General features: G+C 41.7%; 1 protein-coding gene across 2 annotated transcripts in view; it reads left to right on the top strand.

The window, feature by feature from the left end:
- The window catches only part of LOC112542854 (cytosolic beta-glucosidase-like), a 91,840-nt gene that overhangs the window by 37,398 nt on the left and 31,856 nt on the right, over positions 1–22,586 (top strand). For both annotated transcript variants that reach the window (XR_015794210.1, XM_088131327.1), the window contains exon 3: positions 6,978–7,205. Coding sequence is in view for 1 of the 2 variants with exons in the window: in XM_088131327.1 (XP_087987453.1) it covers positions 6,978–7,205 (228 nt within the window). In the remaining variant the exon portion in view is untranslated. The remainder of the gene's footprint in view (positions 1–6,977; positions 7,206–22,586) is intronic.

Genomic DNA, 22,586 nt, shown 5'->3' on the forward strand with positions numbered 1-22,586 from the left:
CATTCTGTAATTGTAACTCAATGTTAAATGTTCCTCTCCTTTAATTATAATCTTTAGTTCCTTCTAGTTCCCTCTAGTGTCCAATTTTTAAAGTCTTATCTTATTATTATTTTTTAGAAGAATTCAAAACAAAAGCATTTTCCCACAAGAAGGATTCTTATAATTAATTTCCAAATCTTATTTCAATTTTATCTGGATCCTTAGTCCATTTGTAACTTTCTAAAATCAAAGTTTTGATCACAATTTGCTGTTTATCCCCCCAATTTTTTTTAAATCCTTAAACTTGTATTTAAAACTTCTTTCACTAAGGATTGAAGGAAACTCACCCAGTGCTTATAAAACTTGTCAATCCAAAGGTTCCTAATAGCTGAAAAGCAGTTAACAAACAATTTCCAAAAGTGATTAGAAAAGGAAGTATGCAAACCCAGTGTTCTTTCAAAGGCACCAACCTTTGAAAGATGGTTTTTCCCTAGCTCTAAACCCACTGGTGACCACTGTTTGGTGGTCTCTTGGCAAGGAGTAACTGTATGGAGCACTTGTGGGTGATCTCAAGTCCTCTTCTTTTCCAGAGAGGAATTATAAAGAGCTCTTCTACTTGCTGGCTCTTCATTCTGCCACGGTCGTCAGCTCCACTTTTAGTGGAGCCATCTTAAGTTCGCCATTGCTTCCTCCAGAAGCCCGGGACATGGCTCAGTGTCTGTGAGGAAACCAGTTGTGGAAGAGATATTTCATATTCTAGGAAAGCTGTAGCTGTTCCTAATATACTTAACCTTCCATTAAACTTAGTTTTAAGATATACTGAATATACTCCAGAGAGCAATTTAACCTCAGCAAGGGGTAGACTGGATGTCCTCCTAATGTATCTTTTCCATCTTTAATCTCTGTGATAGTGATTGATTATTAAAACACATTTTTATTGAGGTCTGATGTAAAAGTGTTGCATAGGTATTCATCTTGGAGATTAGGTGATATTTAATTTATAAAAGATTCTAAGCCATAATGTTCCTTTAACTTTTGAGACAGGCAGCTCTGAAAAGCATTACTTTCTATAAAATGTGAGCAGAATTTAAGCTCTGGTTTATTCCTTTGTTCTTTGCTCACTGTACAGTGCTAGGAAATAGTGAGATTTGGCTTCACTACAAACGCAGCTACTCATACAATTATACCACATGTCTTCTACCACCTTAAAGTATTCCTATTATAGTTAGATGGTTTACTCTGAGGAAAAGCAGCCTGACGCATGTAGCTCTAGCTTTCTCATTTCACCAATCATTTGGTCATAGAACCAATCTTAGAGCCAGCCATTTCATTCTTTACATGTTCTTTCAGATGCCTTGTAGGAACTCACCTAATTTAGGATGTAGTTAAATATCTTGGATAGAAACAAGATACATGCATGGATACATTTCCACAACCAGTTTTATCATAGGACTAAAATGACTAAATCCTCCAAGTTAAGCTCAACTGATCTGTATAACTACCTCTGTTTAGTTTTCTTGAGAGTAATACCAAAGTAATTTCTTCAGGGATTATTTTTTAGATTTCTCAGTATAGTCTTGTATTCTTTGTTGGTCTCCCATCCAAGTACTAACCAGATTGACTCCTGCTTAGCTTCTAAGTCCAGGCTAAATCAATCTGGTCTGCCGAGACCAATGGTGGCTTGAATTTAATTACCGTATTTTTCTGACTGTAAGACGATACTTTTTTCTAAAATCCTTACCCTAAAAACTGAAGGGCGTCTTATTCAAGGAAGTCAGCCAAGAATCATGCGGTTCCAAACTGCCCATACTTTGTTTCTGCAGAGAGGCTTCCTCCTATTGCTAGCCTCCAATCACGAGTGAAATAGTTGTCTCCCAAACGGACTTCCTCCAATCACGAGCCTGATGTAACTGACGTCAGCTGATGCTGAACAAACCAATTAGAGGAAGGCTGATTGCAGAGACAAGCTATCTGCAGTTTCACTCGTGCTTGAATGTAATCAGTTAAGCAAAAGAGCCTGGATATAGAGCTGCAGAGAGACGGTTTGGACCTCCTCCCACCGAGTGTATCAGGTCAATGTTAACTAATGACTAAATAAAAATGTGTTCTGCACTATCTTTAAAATATTGATTTTTTAATTTTGGGCTGGAAAAGTGGGGGTCGTCTTGTACATGGGGGCGACTTATTGTCGGAAAAATACGGTAGCTACTTTGCAAAGATTCTGCCCTGAAATTTATAATTAAATTTACCTGAAATGAAATTAACACTCCTTGGCCAGATTGCTCACTACATCACAGTGGCCTCTCCCTCTCCTTTCTCTTTTGTATTTACAAAAATCAGATATTTACAAGAGAGTGGGGAAAAGGCTCAGAAATATTTAAGCCTCAGCTACTGAACATTACCTTAATGTCATGTCAAAAGCACAATTCTCCAGGGAAACTGGGGAAGTCTACTGGGGACAGTTTACTTTCTCTCAGCCCAGCCTACATTACAAGCTTGTTAAATTGTGTGGTAAAATGGGAGGAGACAGCACTGTATGTACTGCCTTGAGGTCCTGGAGGAAAAGTGAGATACAAATCTAACAAATATTTATCTAAAACCAGTAACTCCCAAATTCTTGGGGAGCAGTTGCAGCTATAAAAATGATATATTTCAGCAATGGTTGCTATGGCCTAAGAGGATAACTATATCCTCTTTGATAACATGGCAGATTTCACCATATCACGTCCTTGTGAGTCTCTTGTCTGAAACATTTTAGTGGAAGCTGCATCCTACAGCTCACGTAGGCTAATTGTTGCCAGTAGCATCATCTACAGGCATCTTCAGAGAAAAATGAGGTCCTCACAATATTTCTTTATTACCAGGTCACACTATGGATGGATTGATTAATTCGTCAGCTTTTCGTTCCACCTAGGAACGCATGGCACAGTGTACAAAATCTTTTTTCCTCCAGTTCTTTCCCCAACAATCCTTTGAAGTTGAGAGAGAGTGACTGGTCCAGAGTCATCCAGGGAGCTTCTGTGGCTGAGGATAAACATGAACCTGGGTCTTTCCAGTCCTAGTCCAATGCATTCATCACTGCAGCACACTAGCTATGTTGTCTTTGCTCTGAGGACATGCCCCCCATGAAGAGAAGGCCATCCCTTTGGGTCAGCTCTGAATAATGTGTTCTCTAATTGTAGATAATTTCTTGTGACTTTTGCTTTTCCAGCTTTTTGTTCCTTAGTGGCCCAGTTATCTCTTCCTTGCTTGCATCACACAGCCTTCACCATTCCTTATACTCCAGCTACTTCTTATTTATTTAATTCAATTTGTATGGCCGCCCATCTCAACAAGTGATTCTGGGTGGCAAATTATTTTAAAATAAATGTAAACAATTCCCATCACAAATACAAAAATTAAAATATACAGAAGCCGAGGAAGATATCACAATTGACAATCGCTAGCAAAGCCAGGAGTCAGAACCTTCACACAATCAGGGTCCCAGGCCTGGGCACAGAACCAGGTTTTTAGGGCCTTGTGAAAGGCCAGCAGGAATGGGGCCATCCTGATCTCCAGAGGGGGAATGTTCCATAGGGCAGGTGCTACATCATAAAAGGGCCCCACCAGTTGGCATTCCTTGGCCAATGGGTCCAGAATACATGTATGCTGCCGGACCAGATCAGATGGGAACTCAGGTGACCCGGTCCCAAGCTTTAAAAGTGACAACCAATGCCTTGAATTGCACCCAGAAGCACACTGGCAACCGGTGCAGCTCACGGAGTAGTGGAGTTACATGTGCCGAGTAACTAGCATCATTTACTACTTGTGCTGCCACATTCTGCACCAGCTGAAGTTTCCAAATGCTCTTCAAGGGCATCCCCATATACAGCACATTACAGTAGCCCAAATGGAAGGTCACAAGGGCATGAGTGAAAGTGCGTAGGGTCTCCTGGTCCAGGAATGGGTGCAACTGGAACACAACCCAAAGGTGTACAAAGCCACGATTGCCACCTGCTCTTCCTGTTCCTTCTTCGTATCCCTCCGTTTCCAAACCACATGTTTCTCTGGTCCCTTTCATCTTTCTCACCCCACTGTAGGTGAGTCTAAGTGCCTTAGAAAGGAGCTTTAGTTTTTCTCACATATCCTTAGGGCCTCTTCTAAAGTCCTTCATCGTAAGGCAATATGATCATATCCACGCTGCAGAACAAGCTACAGCAAAGAACATCACGATGTCCTTAAGGACTAGCTCATGAGTTCAAGCTACAGCTGAGGTCCTAGATTGCAGCTCTGTCTTTAACGCTATGCTGGCAATACACTTAAGAGAATCAGGGGGAAAAAATGTAAGGTATGCATGATTGGAGCCTATAATGACATTTTAAATAGTGACCTCTATCAAAGACTTTGAAATCACTATGAAATATCTTTAAACTATCAGGATGCAAAAATTTATGCAGAGGTTGCAAAAACCTAGTGTAAAATTTAATTTGGTGAAAACCTTTGCTGTTCCAGCCCCCCCAGCCTCCCACAGACGCTTGTCTAAGCGAAAGGCAGACATTTTGCAGAGACGCTGTTACATTAATTCACATCTTCTATATGCCTGAGGCCATGGTTTAGAATGGCATTTCCTTTCCTTCTAACAGGCTATCAGGACTTTCAAAGGACACCGCAGACAACCCAAAATGGTTGTTTTCTGGAGGAATCCATCTTGTCTGAAAGGCTGTCTCTTTTTTTCACATTTAACCTACCTACACTTGTGGAAATCACTTTAGTAATCTGCTACCGAACTCAGAGAGACCCCCAATTAACTCATAGACTTTTTTAAGAACTGCAATTTGATGAATTTGTATTAAGACTTTTCTTTCTTATAAACTCTGCAATTACATGGGAATAGGATCTGTGAGCTGTAGTGTTCCTAAATGATGATTCCTGTGAGATCTTGTAGTTCTTTTACACTTATTTGGACATTTTTCCCCTCCAGTTCACAACCTCCTGAAAGTATAAATAAAAAAAAAAAAGTACCATCAATATCTGTTGTTATCTGAGGACAGATCTACACATTCTGAGAAACATGGAGCTGCCACAATAAATATCAGCCTTGTGTCAAATCCTCCATTTTTCCTTTCTTCCCTCTCTGTAAAATATATTACAGCTACTCCATCTCCTGACATCGTTACACTGTGCTGTTATTTATCCCCACTTCATCTTACCAACAGATGGGGACAAAATAAGTGATGTCTAACGACATCATGATGACCCATACTGACACAATTTGGAAGATAACTTGACACGAATCAGCTTTTTTATTTATTGTTTCTTATCGTGCATAATTTTGCCTTCATAGATGCATAAAGTCTTGCAGTGGCTGTTTGGTCATTTAAATGTCCGTGCAGCTGTGCATAATTTCCTCCTGGTCTTATTTTTAAGCTCTTTTGATGCAAAACATCCCATCAAAGAACAGCACCAGCCCAACTAGGGCAGGTCTGAAATTAGTGACCAGCAAGATCACCATATCTCAATTTGAAATAAGCATGGTTAAAATGGATTTTTCTACAAAACTCAAAAAATAAGTTAGATTATTGCTGCATATATTCTGGTTCATGTCCTGGCCAGCTTCACAATAGCCATGGTAATAAATCTTAGCCCTCCAGCCAATACCTTGTTTACTGCAGAAATTCAGAGGCACAGCAGTTAGTTACTTATTGTTGACAAGACAGAAGCTACGTATGTGCAGAAGAGCTGCCTGCTGCAGAATACAGAAATCAAAGCACACATATATGTCTGTGCTCCAGGGTTTAAATTCTAGGCCTTTTTCTCCTGCCTTTTTTGAGTCAATGGAAATTAAGCCTTTCTCCTTATGGCCTTGAGAGTAGAAGATGTCTACTCAGTATTGACATAACGATTCTATCCAGCCTGGGAACTGCTGATTCCAGCTCCCTCACCAGCTTCATTCCATATATGTACCATCCCAGTCCTGACTGGGAAAATGTATTTATTTGTTTGTTTACAATATTTATAAATAAACAAAATAACAGGTCCCAGGGATTTTTCTCTCCAAGGCTCCTGTTCTTTCTCCTCAAGTTTACAACTGGGCAGTTAGTACTGTTCCTAGAAAGTATTTTCTTCCTCTTCCCCTTCTTTTCCTCCTTATTTTATACCTACTCTTCTATTGGATTACTTAAGACAACCCATGGTAGTATAATCTTAGCAAGGGGCAACATCTAGCCAACCTTGGTTGATTCCAGAAGGCTCACCAGGATCAGGTTTAGTGAGTTTTTAGATGAGAGACCTTTAGGAAATTCCAGGAGTAGAGGCTAAACTGGGAAGTGTGTCCCGGAAGAAAACAAGACCAAATAACTTCTGTCCTGCTGCCTTAAAACTGTATGGGTGCGCCCATCAAGTCACTAGGAGTTGAATTTGACTCTCAGGAGAATTTAGCACAGATGTTACTTCCACCTGGAGCTCTTTATAAAGGTGAGAGAGGGCTGTGAAAATTATGAGAGCTATTCCAGAGGCTAGTGTAAGAGGTATTAGAGTACAAATTAGGGTTACAATTTGGAGGAAATGTTTGTTTGATTCATAATAGGTTTGGTACTTTGGAGCTTGGAAAGCTCATTTTGCATACATGCCTACAAGCATTCTTGAAATCTGCTGCTATGGTTAGCTGAAACTTCAAAACATATCCCTTCCTTTACTGGAGAATTGGAGTGGGCAAATTTTCTGTCTGTTGAGACTGGAAATTAGTCTCAGGGCCACAGACTGAGGGCCAAGGAGCATGGAATGGCCCAAGGGGGAAAACTACATATTTAGTATAGTTCTGTGGTGTGGATTATGACGGTAAATGTTTGGAAGATTTAAGTACAGTGTGGAAAGATCATACTCGTGTCATGCATAATCACTCTTATGTGAAAGTTTTTTTGGCCTGTTTGTTTGAACTAACTATGTGATGGCATTGTTTATGTATTCACTGTGTGTCTTCTCCGTGTCAAAACTGTAACGATCATTTTGTTTTTAATCAGGAGGCTGGGATGCAGATGGAAAAGGCCCCAGTGTTTGGGACACGTTCACCCATCAGGGAGGAGATCGGGTTTTCAAGAACCAGACTGGTGATGTAGCTTGTGGCAGTTATACTCTGTGGGAGGAAGATTTGAAATGTATCAAACAGCTTGGATTGACTCATTATCGCTTTTCTCTTTCCTGGTCACGTCTGTTACCTGATGGGACGACAGGTTTCATCAACCAGAAAGGCAATTGTTCCTTTAAAATAGAAACTTGTGCTGCCTTAATTCAAGGTTATTGCTGCAGTCTGGCATAATTAATCCAGTGTTCTAGTCTGCAGCGGAGATTTGAAATGGCAACTTTGTTCACAGTAATTATGGGATAATCTTGATTTATATATTAAAAAAATCTTGGCCTAATTAATATTCCAGTGTATTCCTGATAATATGATTTTTAGAGATGAGATTAGAATTAGGATATGTTACTTATTGTTTACTTCAGTTTTAATACTGACCATCAACAGATATCATTTCTTTTCTGCACTGAGGATGATAATAGCACTGGGCAGAAATTCATGAGTTAAAAATAAAGACAGGACAGAGAGGAGAAAGAAAAAAAAAATGGCAATGTGTGTTCTGAGAGTGGGAGAGACAACGGGGGGAAAAACTGTCAAAGTATCAAAGTAACATATTTGGTTGGATCCAAAGAGATGTGACAAAAATATCTGCTAGTGATTTTCTACAAAAATTATTGGTAATCCTCCAGTGAAAAGGTTTGCAGTGCTGTTTCAGGTCTTTTCTGTAGCAATATTTATGCTTTTGTTTCAGCAACAGGTAGCACAGCTATTGCGTGTGTGAAATAATTGTTGGATTTAGAGTCAACATTCCTGTGCAAAGAACATCAGGAGAGCCCTGAAGATGGATCAGGTCCCAGGCCTATCATGTCTAGCATTTGGAGTCACCCGGTGGCCACCTGGATACATCTGGAAGCCCACCAGCCTGGACTAGAGAGCAAGAGATCTCTCCCCTTGTTGCTTTCCAGCAACCAGTTGTAAGGCCTACTGCCTGATTCAAGAGGCAGAAAAACAGCCATCAAAATTAGTAATAGATAGCATGGCTTTCCATGAACCTCTCTAGTCCCCTGTTAAAGCCCACTCTGCCTGAAAGGTTTAGGAATCCTATTTCAAATATCTTTTCTAAACCTTTTGTTGCTAAAAGGTTATGTGGGATAGGAGGGCAGGGGTAGGAAGAACCAACATTGCATTTTGACCCTGGTTATAGACACATTTGAATGGTGGGGCCAAAGACACCATCCCTCCCTTTTTCACGCTCTGTATAGGAGATGAACAATGTTTGCCATCTGTGAAGCTCACTAGTTAGTGAACTTTTTGCAAGAAAACCCAAAGACTTTTTATCAATAAAGGACCTCAATAAATGGTGGTGTTTTGCAGATAGAAATCACGATAGCCTTTGCTGGTTGACAGCACTTCAATCCAGGAGAGGTGATACAGTCTCGTAGCCGGAGCAGAAGGACAAGTTTAATAGGCTTTTCTAAGACCACAGTCAGCAAAATCATCCTGTTTACCAATCCAGTCGTAATCTTTTTAAGCGAAAAATATTCTCCTGCTTGGTTCTCATTGTAAACATTCTGATTAATATTATGAACTTTAAATTTATCAAAAGGGCACTGGGAACTCTTCTAGTAGATTGGTTTTCATTACGCAGGATCTCGCTTCTCCTGAGCAGTGATCTGTTGAAACAATTGCAGCTGTGAAGTTTGGAAAGGCCACCGTCCCATCTACATTTGTTTTTTTCAAAGAGCAGGAAGAGAGTTAGAAATCTCAGCACAATGTCCTTTTTAAGAATCACATGAGCTGACTCACTAACTATTTTACATCTAAAATAAAAGATATCTTGGATTTTTTTTTAATCATCTTCCAACTGTTGGGGGAGGGGGATTGTATTTATTAAAATGATGTTTTATTTTAAATGAAAGCTTTAAATAAGCAAAATTGTCCTATCACTTTAGGAAAGGTAATCTTCTAAGAAAAAAATACTGGAGATGTCATTGATGGCCATCATCTCTGTCATCATCATTATCATTTATGGAAGGTACCATTTTTTGTTTTGCCTTGGATACCATAATATCTTGTGCCAGGAATACCATACCTTCATCAAGGGCAAAATATATTTACTGTAAGATTGTTTTCATCTTATAGCTAATTCTACTCTTGTGGATTTACTTTAGAAGCTGGAGTTTCTCAGGGCCAAGATATCAGTTCCTTCAACTGAAGGTTGAAATCTGCAAGGCAAAAAATCCACAAAGCTGTGTGGAAGGCAGAAGAAATGAAGTGCTGGATTTGAATAGCATTCGACAAAAGAGGGAACTGCATTCTCAGATTAACACAGGGCAATCAGTGGTTTATGTTAGTTTCATTCTAGTAAGCAATAATTTCTTATTTAATCATGGAAGCTTCTGAGTTTGAGCAGAGAATCTGACAGCTTGATTGCTCTCTCTCTCTTACTCCTGCCATTATGGGAGGAGAGCTCAAGGATAGGGAAGATGGATACTGATCCCAGAGCCACAGGGACCATTGATCAGTTAGCCAATGTCTTGCTCCAGTTTCAGAAAGAAATGGCTACTCTGATGGACCAGATAGCATGACAATGGGAGAATGGTTGACAATGAACCATGAACCAAGTGAGAAAGAATGAACTGCCACCACAAGAGATGGGCAGTCTCCCAGAAGGGCCCAGGCAGATTCCTCAGCCGCTATTGGTGCAACTGTTGCTGCCACCACAACAGACAGGCAACGCCAAATACCAGCAGCAATGGAGAAAGAAGACTGGATGAGAAACAAAAGAGATTGTCAGGTTCAGCCCAAGAACAGCAACAAGGCAATCCAGTACAGTTCAGTTCCTTTATTAGCTTGCACCTAATAGACAAAATCTCACCAGACTAAACCTATGCCAAGGCAACTAGTGGCTATAACCCATGAGACTCTAGGGAGTGACCAGCCTCATCCTCTTCATCTTCCCACACTCTTGCTGTGGGCTGAGGAGGCGCTTGCCCGGGAATGTCTCTCCCCCCTCCTGACAACCTTGAAGTTCCATTCCAGAATCTTCCCCGCTCATTGCCATCCATTACAGAGATGCAGTGATAGGCTTTGCCTCTGGAATTCCTGGACTAAAGCAATTGTACCTCTGGAAAGTAGAACAGGAAGCTGGAAAATGGTGCTCTTCCAGCTACGACCAAAGAACAGCATTGAAGACTGAAGGAAGGGGAAAGGAAATAACAACCATTCCTGTCTATCTGATGCCAGAGGAAGAAGGGCCAAGCACAATGGAGAGGAGGAGGAGGGCATGGGAGTTATGCTGGGAGATACAGTTCCTCAGGTTAGTAATGTCAGTTAGGTGAATAGTCAACAGTTACCCAACTCCAAAACAGAAATGCACAAAGCTAAATATCCTTTCAGAACCACAGTAAATCATTGTGGATATAAGGAGGGTCTCCACCTCATATTGTCAGAGAGCAATCAGCTGCTTAAAGTGGCTTTATTCTAATACGGAATAAACGCTCTTATCTAGCTGTGCCGTATAGAGTGGATAGCTTCTGCCATGTTAGTTTGTTCAAAGTTTTTCCTATATGTTGTTATCTCATCTGTTCTATAACGGGAACAGCCATTGCACAGGGCAGTCACATTCTCCTTAATCCAGTGGCACGGAGAACTGTTATGGCTGGAGACCTCTCCTGCTGCAGAGGATGACCACCATGTCTAAGTGTCTTGTTGTGCTCTTAGCACTCCACAACGCCTACTGGATCTGCCTTCTTGAGCGTTGGACCACTGATCAGTCTCCTCTGCTCAGTCTGCCAGGGCCAGAAAAGGGATTTGTCTGTCACACGCTGGGACAGAAAAATCCCCTATCTCACCAAAGTCAAAGACCCGTCGGCTACCCTCATCTGGTTTGCCCTGTCTGCCAAAATGGTTTACTGGGGTGTGGCCGCTGCATGTGTACTTCTACCTGGAACCACAGGTGAGAACTGAGCACCAGGTGGGGACCAAAGGTGACCATCACATGCAGGTTACTGTTGTGTACTTTTTCTTCATCTACAATTCATCTGCAAATCATCTTAGTCCAAACCTAGTTCGTTGAGTCCTGTGGTGATGAGGGAGTGGCGAAGAAACAGGTGGAGACGATCGATGGCAGTTGTAGTCACAAACCTGCACGTGGGTGGCCTTGGATCGGTGGTCATTCATCTCAGTACCCAGGGCAGCAGAGATGTCCAGCAGCATCTAGGGCAGCTGGGCAGCCCTTCTAGGATAGCACTGCCTATCCTCACATGAGGGAGGGGGTTAGAAAAGGTATCCTAAACATTGCCTGCCTCACAACATCTGGCTAGCTAACCGTGGCTGGCAGATCATCTCCTTAGCAGTTGACCATCAAGAAAAACAAATAAAAGAAAACTAATTTTCAGAGCCTGGAATGTCCACACCTTGCTGGATAGAGACAAGGTGTCAATGCCTGAAAGACGAACAATGTTCATAGCAGCTTAACTTCACCATTATAGCATTGACAGTGCTGCACTCAAGTGAGACCAGGCTGGCCAACGAGGGTTCATTACAGGAAGCAGCGAGTGGATATACGTTCTTTTGGAAAGGGACACCACAGCTGACAACAGGACTCACAGAGTAGATTTTGCAATCAAAACTGCTCTGCTGAAGAACATTTCTACTCTACCCACTGGAATAAATGAACACGTTGTGAAGTTCCATTTTCCTCTCAGCAGGTCCCAGTATATCACATTGTCAGCACCTACACACCAACTCTCATGAGTCCAGGCAAAGACAAGGAAGATTTCTACAAGGAACTGGGCCAGTTTATTAGAACAACCCCTGCCAGTGACAAACTTGTCATTCCACGCAACTTCAACACTAGGGTGGGGACAGACAGCAACAACTGTGGTGGAGTCCTTGGGAGACATTGGGTGGAAAAACTAAATAGCAGTGGCCTGCTGCTTCTGAACAAATGTGCTGAACACAACCTGTGCATCGCTAACACGATGTTCAGACTTGCAAACAAGTACAAAACTACCTGGATGCATCCCAGGTCCAAACACTGGCACTTGCTTGACTATATCATAATACGTCAGTGCGACCTAAAAGACATCACCATCACCCGACCCATGGGAGCTGCTGAGTGCTGGACAGATTACAGGCTGGTCCGGTCGGTCCTCAACCTGCACATAGCCCCTTTACATTGTAAGCAACCAAGGACTGTCAGAAAGTCATTCAACATTGGCAGACTGCAAGACCCAGGCCAAGTCCAACATTTCCAAGATGTACTTAATGAAAATCTCTGGCAATTTACCACTTGTAGGAACCTGTTCTGAAAAGTGGATACAGTTTAAAGATGTCATCATGCAGACTGCAACAACTGTACTCAGACTGAAAACCCAGGCGCATCAAGACTGGTTTGATGAAAACCATGAGACCATTTCAGCAGTCCTCCAGGCCAAGAACAAGGCCTATGCAGACTGGCAGAATGATCCATCATCTGTCTCAAAGAAAGACAAGTTTAAGCACCTGCGGTCCAAAGTACAAACGGAACTGCGAGAAATGCAGTATGAGTGGTGGCAGAGAAAGGCTGAGCAGGTGGTATGCTATTTAGACAAGTAGGCTACCAGAGAGTTCTTCAATGCCATAAAGTCTATGGTCCTTCTAAATCAGGATACTCCCCCCTGCTGTCATCTGATGGGTTGAGCCTGATCGAAGGCCAGGAAGGACTGAAAAAACGATGGGCTGAACACTTTTCCAGCCGTCCACAGTTGATCATGATGTCTTACAACAGGTTCCTCAGCTGCCAGTCTTGGATGACCTAGACTGCCCTCCCTTTACTGATGAGATCAAGAAAGCAATCTTGCAGATGAACTCAAATAAAGGAACAGGAAAGGATGGCATTCCTGCTGAGATTTTTGCCTGCATTCTACAGAACAGACTTATCACTGTCTCGGAAAAGAACCTTCCAGAGACGCAGTGTGGCTTTCAGCCAGAATGGAGTACAGCAGACATGGTATTTGCCATGAGGCAAGTCCAGGAAAAGTGCATTGAGCAGAACAAGCTTCTTTGCTCTGTCTTCATTGACCTGACAAAGGGATTTGACACAGGGAGGCTCTCTGGATCATCCTGAGACATTATGGATGCCTGAGAAAATTCATGAAGGTTGATTCAACTACTCCATGACTGAATGACAGGACAGGTTCTTTACAACAGTGATACATCAGCTGCATTTGCCATTTCCAATGGGGTAAAACAGGGTTGTGTCCTAGCCACAGTTCTGTTCAATCTGTTCTTCACTTGCACATTGTCACATGCTGTCCAAGGTTTGAAGGAGGGAGTGTACTTCAGGTACTGATTGGATGGCTCCTCTTTGACCTTCACCACTTGAATGCACAGACAATGTGCCCTCTACACAGTCATCCAAGAAACCCTCTTTGCTGATGACTGTGCACTCCTGGTGCACAAAGACAGTGATCTACAGTTGATGCTGAACAAATTCTCAGACATTGCTATGCTCTTCAGCCTGATTATCAGCCAAAGCAAGACTGAAGTACTTTACCAGCCCAAAATCACTGTTGATGACATCCAGCTGACAGCTTTAAAAACTTGGGAAGTATCATCTCGAGTGATGGATCTTTGGACAAAGAAATTGACTCCAGGATCAGTCAGGCCAGCCAGGCACTGGAGTGGCTACGTACTAGAGTGCTAAATCAACACAACATTTGTATCTCCACAAAGCTGAAAGTCTACAGAACTATGGTTATCCCTTCTCTCCTATATGGATGTGAGTCCTGGACTCTGTACCAAAGGCACATCGAACAATTGGAGAAATTTCACATGCACACACTCTGCTCCATCCTTGGCATTTGTTGGCAAGACCATGTCTCCAACCTGGAGGTCTTGGATCATGTGGAGTCCACCAGCATTGAATCCCTGATTATCAGAGCCCAGATGCCATGGGTGGGACACGTCACCAGAATGGACAACCACTGTATGCCTCGCCAGTTGCTCTATAGTGTACTGGAGTCTGGGAAGAGAACTTGAGGTCGACCATGTAAGTGCAATAAAGACGCAGTGAAAGAAACCTTACACCACTGTGACATCCAGCCAAGGGAACTAGAAGGCTGATGAGAGAACCCACTGGCAAGCCCTGTGCTATGAAGCCGCCACCGGCTTTGAAGATGGGCACCACCAAAACCTGATAGAAAATCGTGAGCGGTGTCACAGAATAGCACCCCCAGTTAGTACAACAATGGACTTCCAGTGCCCCCATTGTGCTGGACTCTGTGCTTCCAGAATGGGACTACAGCGCCATCTCCATGCCCACAGATGAATTGCACAAGAGTGTGTCACCTTTACACCCAAAGGACTATCATGTATATATTAGAAAGCAACTTTTCTGAGTTCTTTTAGGGGGAATATTCCTGTTCATCTGTCTCAGGGGCAGTCAAATGAGGAGGACACATCCAACTTTATTGTGGATCTTCAAAATAAGTTTATTATGCCATTGTTTTAGTAAATATCCCAAATAACTGGACAAATTCCTTCTTACCAACTTGCTTGCAGGCAGACTGCCTGCTTCCACTTATGCTATAGCTACATTTTGACTACCAAATAAATTTATGGTAGGCAAAATTTAAATAAAGCCCTGCCTGATTCACAACTCCATTCCAATAGCTTGTTAAAAACAAAATAATATGTAATGAAAAGTTTTATTTATCGAATGATGAAAGTCCTTATCCACATAGTCTGATAATACAAAACCCGCACCCCAGGCAACTATTATTATTGGTACTATGTTTATTTTCTTTTGCCATAGTCGTTCTACCTCTATTTGCAGGTCTTTATATTTTGTGATTTTCTCCAGTTCTTTCTCTTCTCTTCTGCTTTCTCCAGGTATTGCAATGTCCACTGTCCAGACTTTTTTGTCTTTCTTATCAACAATTGTTAAGTCTGGGGTATTGTGTGGCAGGTGCTTGTCTGTCTGAATTCTGAAGTCCCAGAGTACTTTAGCTTCTTCATTTTTTATTCCTTTGTCTGTTTTGTGGTCCCACCAGTTCTTGCTTGCAGCGAATGATATTTCTTGCAGATATTCCAACGCACCGTTGTTGCTACTTTGTCATGCTGTTGTTTGTAATCAGTGTGTGCAATCTTCTTGCAGCAGCTAATTAGGTGGTCCACTGTTTCTTCAGCTTCTTTATAGAGACAGCATTTGCTGTCTGTTTCTGTCTTCTCAATTCTGGCTTTATATGCATTTGTTCTTAAGGCTTGGTCTTGTGCAGCCAGAATTAGCCCCTTTGTCTTTTTCTTCAGCTTTCCTGCTCTTAGCCATTGCCAGGTCTTGTTATCTGCTTTGCCTGCTAGTGTTTTTGTTTTTGTTTTTGTTATGTACTGTCCACATAATACTTTGCCTTGCCATGTCTCTTTTCTGTTCTTCATTTGGTCTTTCTTATAGGCCAGTTTGGTCTCTTTGATATTCATTAAGCCTTCATGGTTTCAGTGCATCTTCTTCACTGTCCTTCAGATATTCTTCCAATGCCTTTTTTCCTTCTTCAGCTGTCTGGTGTACTTGCAACATTCCATGCCCACCTATGCTCCTGTGTATATGAAGGACATGATTCATTGTCATTATTTTTCTGGTCTTCCTATCCAGGGCTTCTAGTTCTGCTTGAGTCCAGTCCACTATTCCAGTTCTAATGACTGGAATAGCCCAGGTGTTAATCATCTTGATGGCATTTCAACCACTAAGTTTGGACTTGAAGATCTTTTTCACTCTTCTGATGTATTCACTACTAACCTTCTTCTTGACTTCAGTATGCTTGATGTTGTCAGCCTGAAGGATGCCCAGATATTTGTAGTGATCTTCATCAAGACTCTTGATGTTATTTCTATTGCGCATCTTGGTTCCTTCACTTTTCACTATTTTTCTTCTGTTGATGGTCAGGGTGGCACATTTGTCCAGTCCAAACTCCGTTGTAATATCTTGGCTGTATATTCGGACAGTGCTGAGCAGCGATTCTGTTTCAGATGGTGTTTTCCATACTGCTTCAGATAATCCACATAAAGGAGGTGGGATAACCTGGCAGATGTTGTTTGATAGCCGTGGCCTGACTTGTTCAGTGTTGTTGACAGAGGAATCAATGCGATGGGAAACAGTAGTGGTGATAGTGAGTCTCCTTGAAAGATTCCTCCCTCGATGTTAACCTCTCCCAGTCTATCACCATTAACCAGCAACTGTGTCTTCCATTGTGCCATTGATCTTTGCCCAGAGCTTCTGATATGTCTACTGACTCCTTTTATTTCTAGACTACTTGATCCATCATATGGCAGGCAGTCGAATGCCTTCTTGTAAACAGTCCTTTCTGCCCAGATGAAAAGAGCTTGTTTTCAGCTAGATGTTGTTGGACTGCATCAGCTACCACCCTAGTTAGCAATCTGAAAGTTGTTGGCAAGCAGTAATTGGCCTGTAGTTGCCTGGTGCTGCCACTTTGTTGGATCTTTCATTATCAGGTAGGTTTTGCCAGATGTGAACCAATCTTCAATTTTACCTCCTTGCAATATGTTGTTAAACTGCTTGGCAATGAGTGGGTACAGACCAGCCAGATGTTTCAATCAAAAACCATGGAGTTCATCTTCACCTGATGCTGACCGATTTTTGATCTTCCTTGCCCTTTTCTCCACCATTTCTGCTGTTATTACAAGTTCTTTCATTTCAGCTTCTTTTTTTCCCTCTCCACCTTTTTTTATCCAAGCTGCATTCTTGTATTCCTTTGGATTGTCCCATAGCTGTGCCCAGAACTGTACTGTTTCTTCTTTGTCAGGTGTTGACTGGTTCATTGCAGGATTGGTAGAAATATTTCTGATGTGATTGAATTGGAGATTCTGCCTGTAGTATGCAATTCAAGCTTTGTGTCTGTTGATTTTACAATACAAGTTTAATTTATCATCATCATCATCATCATCATCTCATCATCATGTCTGTAAGAAACTCAGCAGATCTGTTGCAAAGCAGGAATGTGTGCCCCTGACTTTCCATGGAAGCCCAGGCAATGTCTGGTGGCATCTTGTTGCATCAGATGCTAGATTAAAAGCAGGATGGCTGGCATGCTTGAGATAAGACCAGCCATATGGTACAGCTGTGAAAGCAGAATTATTTAAATACCTAACACTGTCTGGATAAAGATAATGTAGAACAAGACATCTGGTCCTTATGTGTGTGTGCGTGTATGTATGTGTTTAAATGTTTAACGTGAGTGAACAGAAAGCCAGAAAATAATAAATAATTCTGTGATAATTGGTGTTAATCACCAGGTGCTTTCACACAGGAGAGATTGTTTAGTAATATGCTGATAATTAAATAAAACAGACTTGGGCTATGTGATGTTTTGGCTTTGATTCCAAAGAGGTGCATGGTGGTTAGGGTGGGGGAAGTCTTGAATAAAGCAAAAGTGTACAACCCCTTAAAGCAGCTATGTCTTTTCCTAGGATTGCATGGTTGCCCTTGCAACAGCCCCATGTCCCTAGGGAACTCGGTAGCTGCTTTAAAGAATTGTGGAGAATGTTTACATTCACAGTACCAACTTTTTGGGATCAAAGCCAAAAGAATTCTCAGTCCTACAGAAATAAATCTTTTCCTATATTATTTTCATTATTCCTATTAGGGTTCTTACCTTATACATCCATGTTCTTCCGTTGATGACTGGTGAACTGACTCTGGTGAAAAACAGTGAGGGTGAAATTGAGGACAGTTTTGAGATTGAAAAAAAAAACTGTGTCAGACAGAAAATACTGTTCTTTTGACAAAATTAGGAGAGAAAGGCAGTTGGTAAGCAAAGTTACATGGTGGCTAATCAATCATCCCCCTTCATGGATCACTGCCTTGTCGTGGCGAAGGGGCTTGCGTAACTCAGTGAAGCCATGAGCTATACCGTGCAGGGCCACCCAAGACGGACAGGTCATGACAGAGAGTTCTGACAAAATGTGGTCCACTGGAGAAGGAAATGGCAACCCACTCCAGTATCCTTGCCAAGAAAACCCCATGGACAATGTTAAAAGGCTAAAAGATATGACGCCGGAAGATGAGCCCCTCAGGTCGGAAGGTGTCCAATATGCTACTGGGGAAGAGCGGAGGGCAATTCCAAGTAGCTCCAGAAAGAGTGAAGCGGCTGGGCCAAAGCTGAAAGGACGTTCAGCTGTGGATGTATCTGGAAGCGAAAAGAAGGTCCGATGCTGTAAAGAACAATATTGTATAGGTACCTGGAATGTAAGATCTATGAACCAAGGCAAGCTGGATGTGGTCAAACATGAGATGACAAGATTGAACGTCGACATCTTGGGAATCAGCGAACTGAAATGGACGGGAATGGGTGAATTTAATTCGGGTGACCATTATATCTACTACTGTGGGCAAGAAACCCTTAGAAGAAATGGAGTTGCACTCATAGTGAATAAGAGAGTGGGAAAGGCAGTAATGGGGTACAACCTCAAAAACGACAGAATGATCTCAGTGCGTATCCAAGGCAAACCATTCAATATCACAGTCATCCAAGTCTATGCCCCAACCACTGATGCTGAAGAAGCTGAAGTTGACCGCTTCTATGAAGACCTACAACACCTTCTAGAACTAGCACCAAAAAGATGTCCTTTTCATCATAGGGGATTGGAATGCTAAAGTAGGAAGTCAAGGAGTAATCGGAATAACAGGCAAATTTGGCCTTGGAGTACAAAATGAAGCAGGGCAAAGGCTAATAGAGTTCTGTCAAGAGAACAAGCTAGTCATAGCAAACACTCTTTTCCAACAACACAAGAGACGACTCTACACATGGACATCACCAGATGGTCAATACCGAAACCAGATTGATTATATACTTTGCAGCCAAAGATGGAGAAGCTCTATACAGACAGCAAAAACAAGACCAGGAGCTGACTGTGGCTCAGATCATGAGCTTCTTACTGCAAAATTTAGGCTTAAATTGAAGAATGTAGGGAAAACCACTAGACCACTCAGGTATGACTTAGATCATATTCCTTGTGAGTACACAGTGAAGGTGATGAATAGATTTAGAGGATTAGATTTGGTAGACAGAGTGCCTGAAGAACTATGGACGGAGGTCCGTAACATTGTACAGGAGGCAGCAACTAAAACCATCCCAAAGAAAAAGAAATGCAAGAAAGCAAAATGGCTGTCTGATGAGGCTTTACAAATAGCTGTGGAAAGAAGGAATGCGAAAAGCAAGGGTGAAAGGGAAAGATATAAGCAACTGAATGCAGATTTCCAGAGAATAGCCAGGAGAGATAAGAAGGCCTTCTTAAATGAACAATTCAAAGAAATTGAGGAAAACAATAGAATGGGGAAGACTAGAGATCTCTTCAAGAAAATTGGAGATATGAAAGGAACGTTTAGTGCAAAGATGGGCATGATAAAGGACAAAAAAGGCAGGGACCTAACAGAAGCAGAAGAGATTAAGAAGAGGTGGCAAGAATACACAGAAGAACTATACAAGAAAGATCTTAATGTCCCTGATGTCCACGCTGGTGTGATCACTGACCTTGAGCCAGACATCCTAGAGAGTGAAGTCAAGTGGGCCTTAGGAAGCATTGCTAACAACAAAGCTAGTGGAGATGACAGTATTCCAGCTGAGTTATTTAAAATACTAAAAGATGATGGTGTTAAAGTGCTGCACTCAATATGCCAGCAAGTTTGGAAAACGCAACAGTGGCCACGGGATTGGAAAAGGTCAGTTTACGTTCCAATTCCAAAGAAGGGCAACGCCAAAGAATGCTCAAACTATCGCACAATTGCACTCATTTCACATGCTAGCAAGGTTATGCTCAAAATCCTACAAGCTAGGCTTCAGCAATATATGAACCGAGAACTACTGGATGTACAAGCTGGGTTTCGAAGAGGCAGAGGAACTAGAGATCAAATCGCCAACATTCGCTGGATCATGGAGAAAGCACGAGAGTTCCAGAAAAATATCTACTTCTGCTTCATTGACTATGCAAAAGCCTTTGATTGTGTGGATCACAACAAACTGTGGCAAATTCTTAAAGAGATGGGAATACCAGACCACCTTACCTGTCTCCTGAGAAATCTGTATGCGGGCCAAGAAGCAACAGTTAGAACCGGTCATGGAACAACCGATTGGTTCAAAATAGGGAAAGGTGTACGACAAGGCTGTATACTGTCACCCTGCTTATTTAACCTATATGCAGAGTACATCATGAGAAATGCCAGGCTGGAAGAATCACAAGCCGGAATTAAGATTGCAGGGAGAATCATCAACAACCTCAGATATGCGGACGATACCACCCTAATGGCAGAAAGTGAAGAAGAACTAAAGAGCCTCTTGATGAGGGTGAAAGAGGAGAGTGCAAAAGCTGGCTTGAAACTCAACATTAAAAAAACTAAGATCATGGCATCTGGACCCATCAATTCCTGGCAAATAGAAGGGGTAGAAATGGAAGCAGTAACAGACTTCATTTATTTGGGCTCCAAGATCACCGCAGACGGAGACTGCAGCCATGAAATTAAAAGACGCTTGCTCCTTGGGAGGAAAGCTATGGCAAGCCTAGATAGCATATTAAAAAGCAGAGACGTCACCTTGCCGACAAAGATCCGCATAGTCAAAGCTATGGTTTTTCCAGTAGTAATGTATGGCTGTGAGAGCTGGACCATAAAAAAGGCCGAGCGCCGAAGAATTGGTGCGTTTGAACTGTGGTGCTGGAGAAGACTCTTAAGAGTTCCCTGGACTGCTAGGAGGTCAAACCAGTCAATCTTAAAGGAAATCAACCCTGATTGCTCATTGGAAGGATCGATAATGAAGCTCAAGCTCAGATATTTTGGTCACCTAATGCGAAGAGAGATCTCTTTGGAGAAGACCCTGATGCTGGGAAAGATTGAAGGCAAAAGGAGAAGAGGACGGCAGAGGATGAGATGGTTAGATAGCATCACTGAAGCAATGAGCATGAAACTGAGCAAACTCAGGGAGGCAGTGAAGGACAGGAAGGCCTGGCGCAATATGGTTCATGGGGTCACGAAGAGTCGGACACGACTTAACGACTAAACAACAACAAATCAATCATCAGACCAAGCCCCATTTTGTATATGGTCACATTTGAGATTTTTATTGTTCACACTTGTTAATTCAATTATCAGGCGGTAGCTATGTGTGTGTAAGATGGAAACAACCTTACATTTACTTTCAGTGTAAATCAGTTATAGAACTAATTGCAAACATTTGTTATCTTTAGAAGTTTTAATGGTTCCTGATTGGTTCCCAATGTTATTTTGCTCTTAGAAGCAGGGCTAGTTTCTGCAAAGGCTTGTATGAGACTCTGCTGCCTAAAGTTTTGATTAAAATTGATCTTTATGAGAATCTTTGGCCCCCTTATTTCTTGTAGATAATTTTTCACCTTTGTAGAAGAAGGGTGTAGACTCAGATCTTAGATACTGCAGCCTCTCAGCCAAATTACTGACCTCATTGGGACCTTCTTCACTCTGATCTCTAGAAAGACCAGAGTATAACCCCATATTTTAATAAAGGAGGATTATTCAGAAAACGTTTTGCTCCAGCCAACTACTTTACTAAAATCTTATTGAGTACACAGAATTGCTTTCTCCTGGGCTAGATCAGTGCACTGTCATCTATGGTTTTAGAAGGGAGTTATAATAATATCCTTTTATAGGATCATCTTTTCAGAAGAAATGACCTAACCTGTCTCATTTATCTTACTGTATTGTCCATTTTATCCAGTGTAATACCTGGACTTAATAACACCTTTGTTAGTCAACTGTCCAGGCAAATGAAGAGAACACATAGTTACTGTTAGCTGATCTATCTGTAGACAACTCTAGAAAGGTTGATAAGTTCTGTTCAACAGGTATGGTTGCAAGCATAGTTACTGGCTTAGCTCTGGAACTGTTAACTTGAAGGATAAATATATGCTCCTCCCCCTTTTAGCTTTTTTTATCTCAGCATACTATACAGCTGACCATAAATAAAGTAGTAGTAATAATAACAATAATAGCAATAATACCACCTGCAGTATAAATAAATTATTGTCCAAGTCTATGGGTTATTCATCTGCTAAAAGAGAAGTTTGGTTGCAGGCCCATATCTCTCTAAAATTCCTTAAACAGTACCTTGCTCTTTATGAAGCTTCTCATGAGGGGTCTCTGCAGGGCAGTGTCAAAAATGTCAAGAAGGTGGGTCAACTGTGCAATCAAAGCCCCACCTTTTTAAGCATGCATCACACTCATTACACACATGTAAAACAGGACAGGGGCTTGATCAAAAATCTGAATTATTTTGATACCCTCTGCAGTCTCTCATATTACAATATTGTAGACATTGAAAAGATGCAGAACAGAGTAACTTCCTCATCAGAAAAGGTTTCAAAGCTTTTTAGTTTAGGAGAAAAGTGAACATGGGGATATGTAATAAAACAGCATCATAGAACCATAGGGTTAGAAAGAAGATCTTTTAGTCCAACACCCTACCCAGGGCAGGAATTCTTGGACCATCCCAGACACATAGCTGCCCAACCTTTGATTGAAAACCTCTGATGA

The sequence above is a fragment of the Python bivittatus genome, unplaced genomic scaffold (genome assembly GCF_059951505.1).
Source record: "Python bivittatus isolate LINGU-HERP-01145 unplaced genomic scaffold, Pbiv_v1 ctg000960_np1212, whole genome shotgun sequence".
Taxonomy (NCBI): Eukaryota; Metazoa; Chordata; class Lepidosauria; order Squamata; family Pythonidae; genus Python; species Python bivittatus.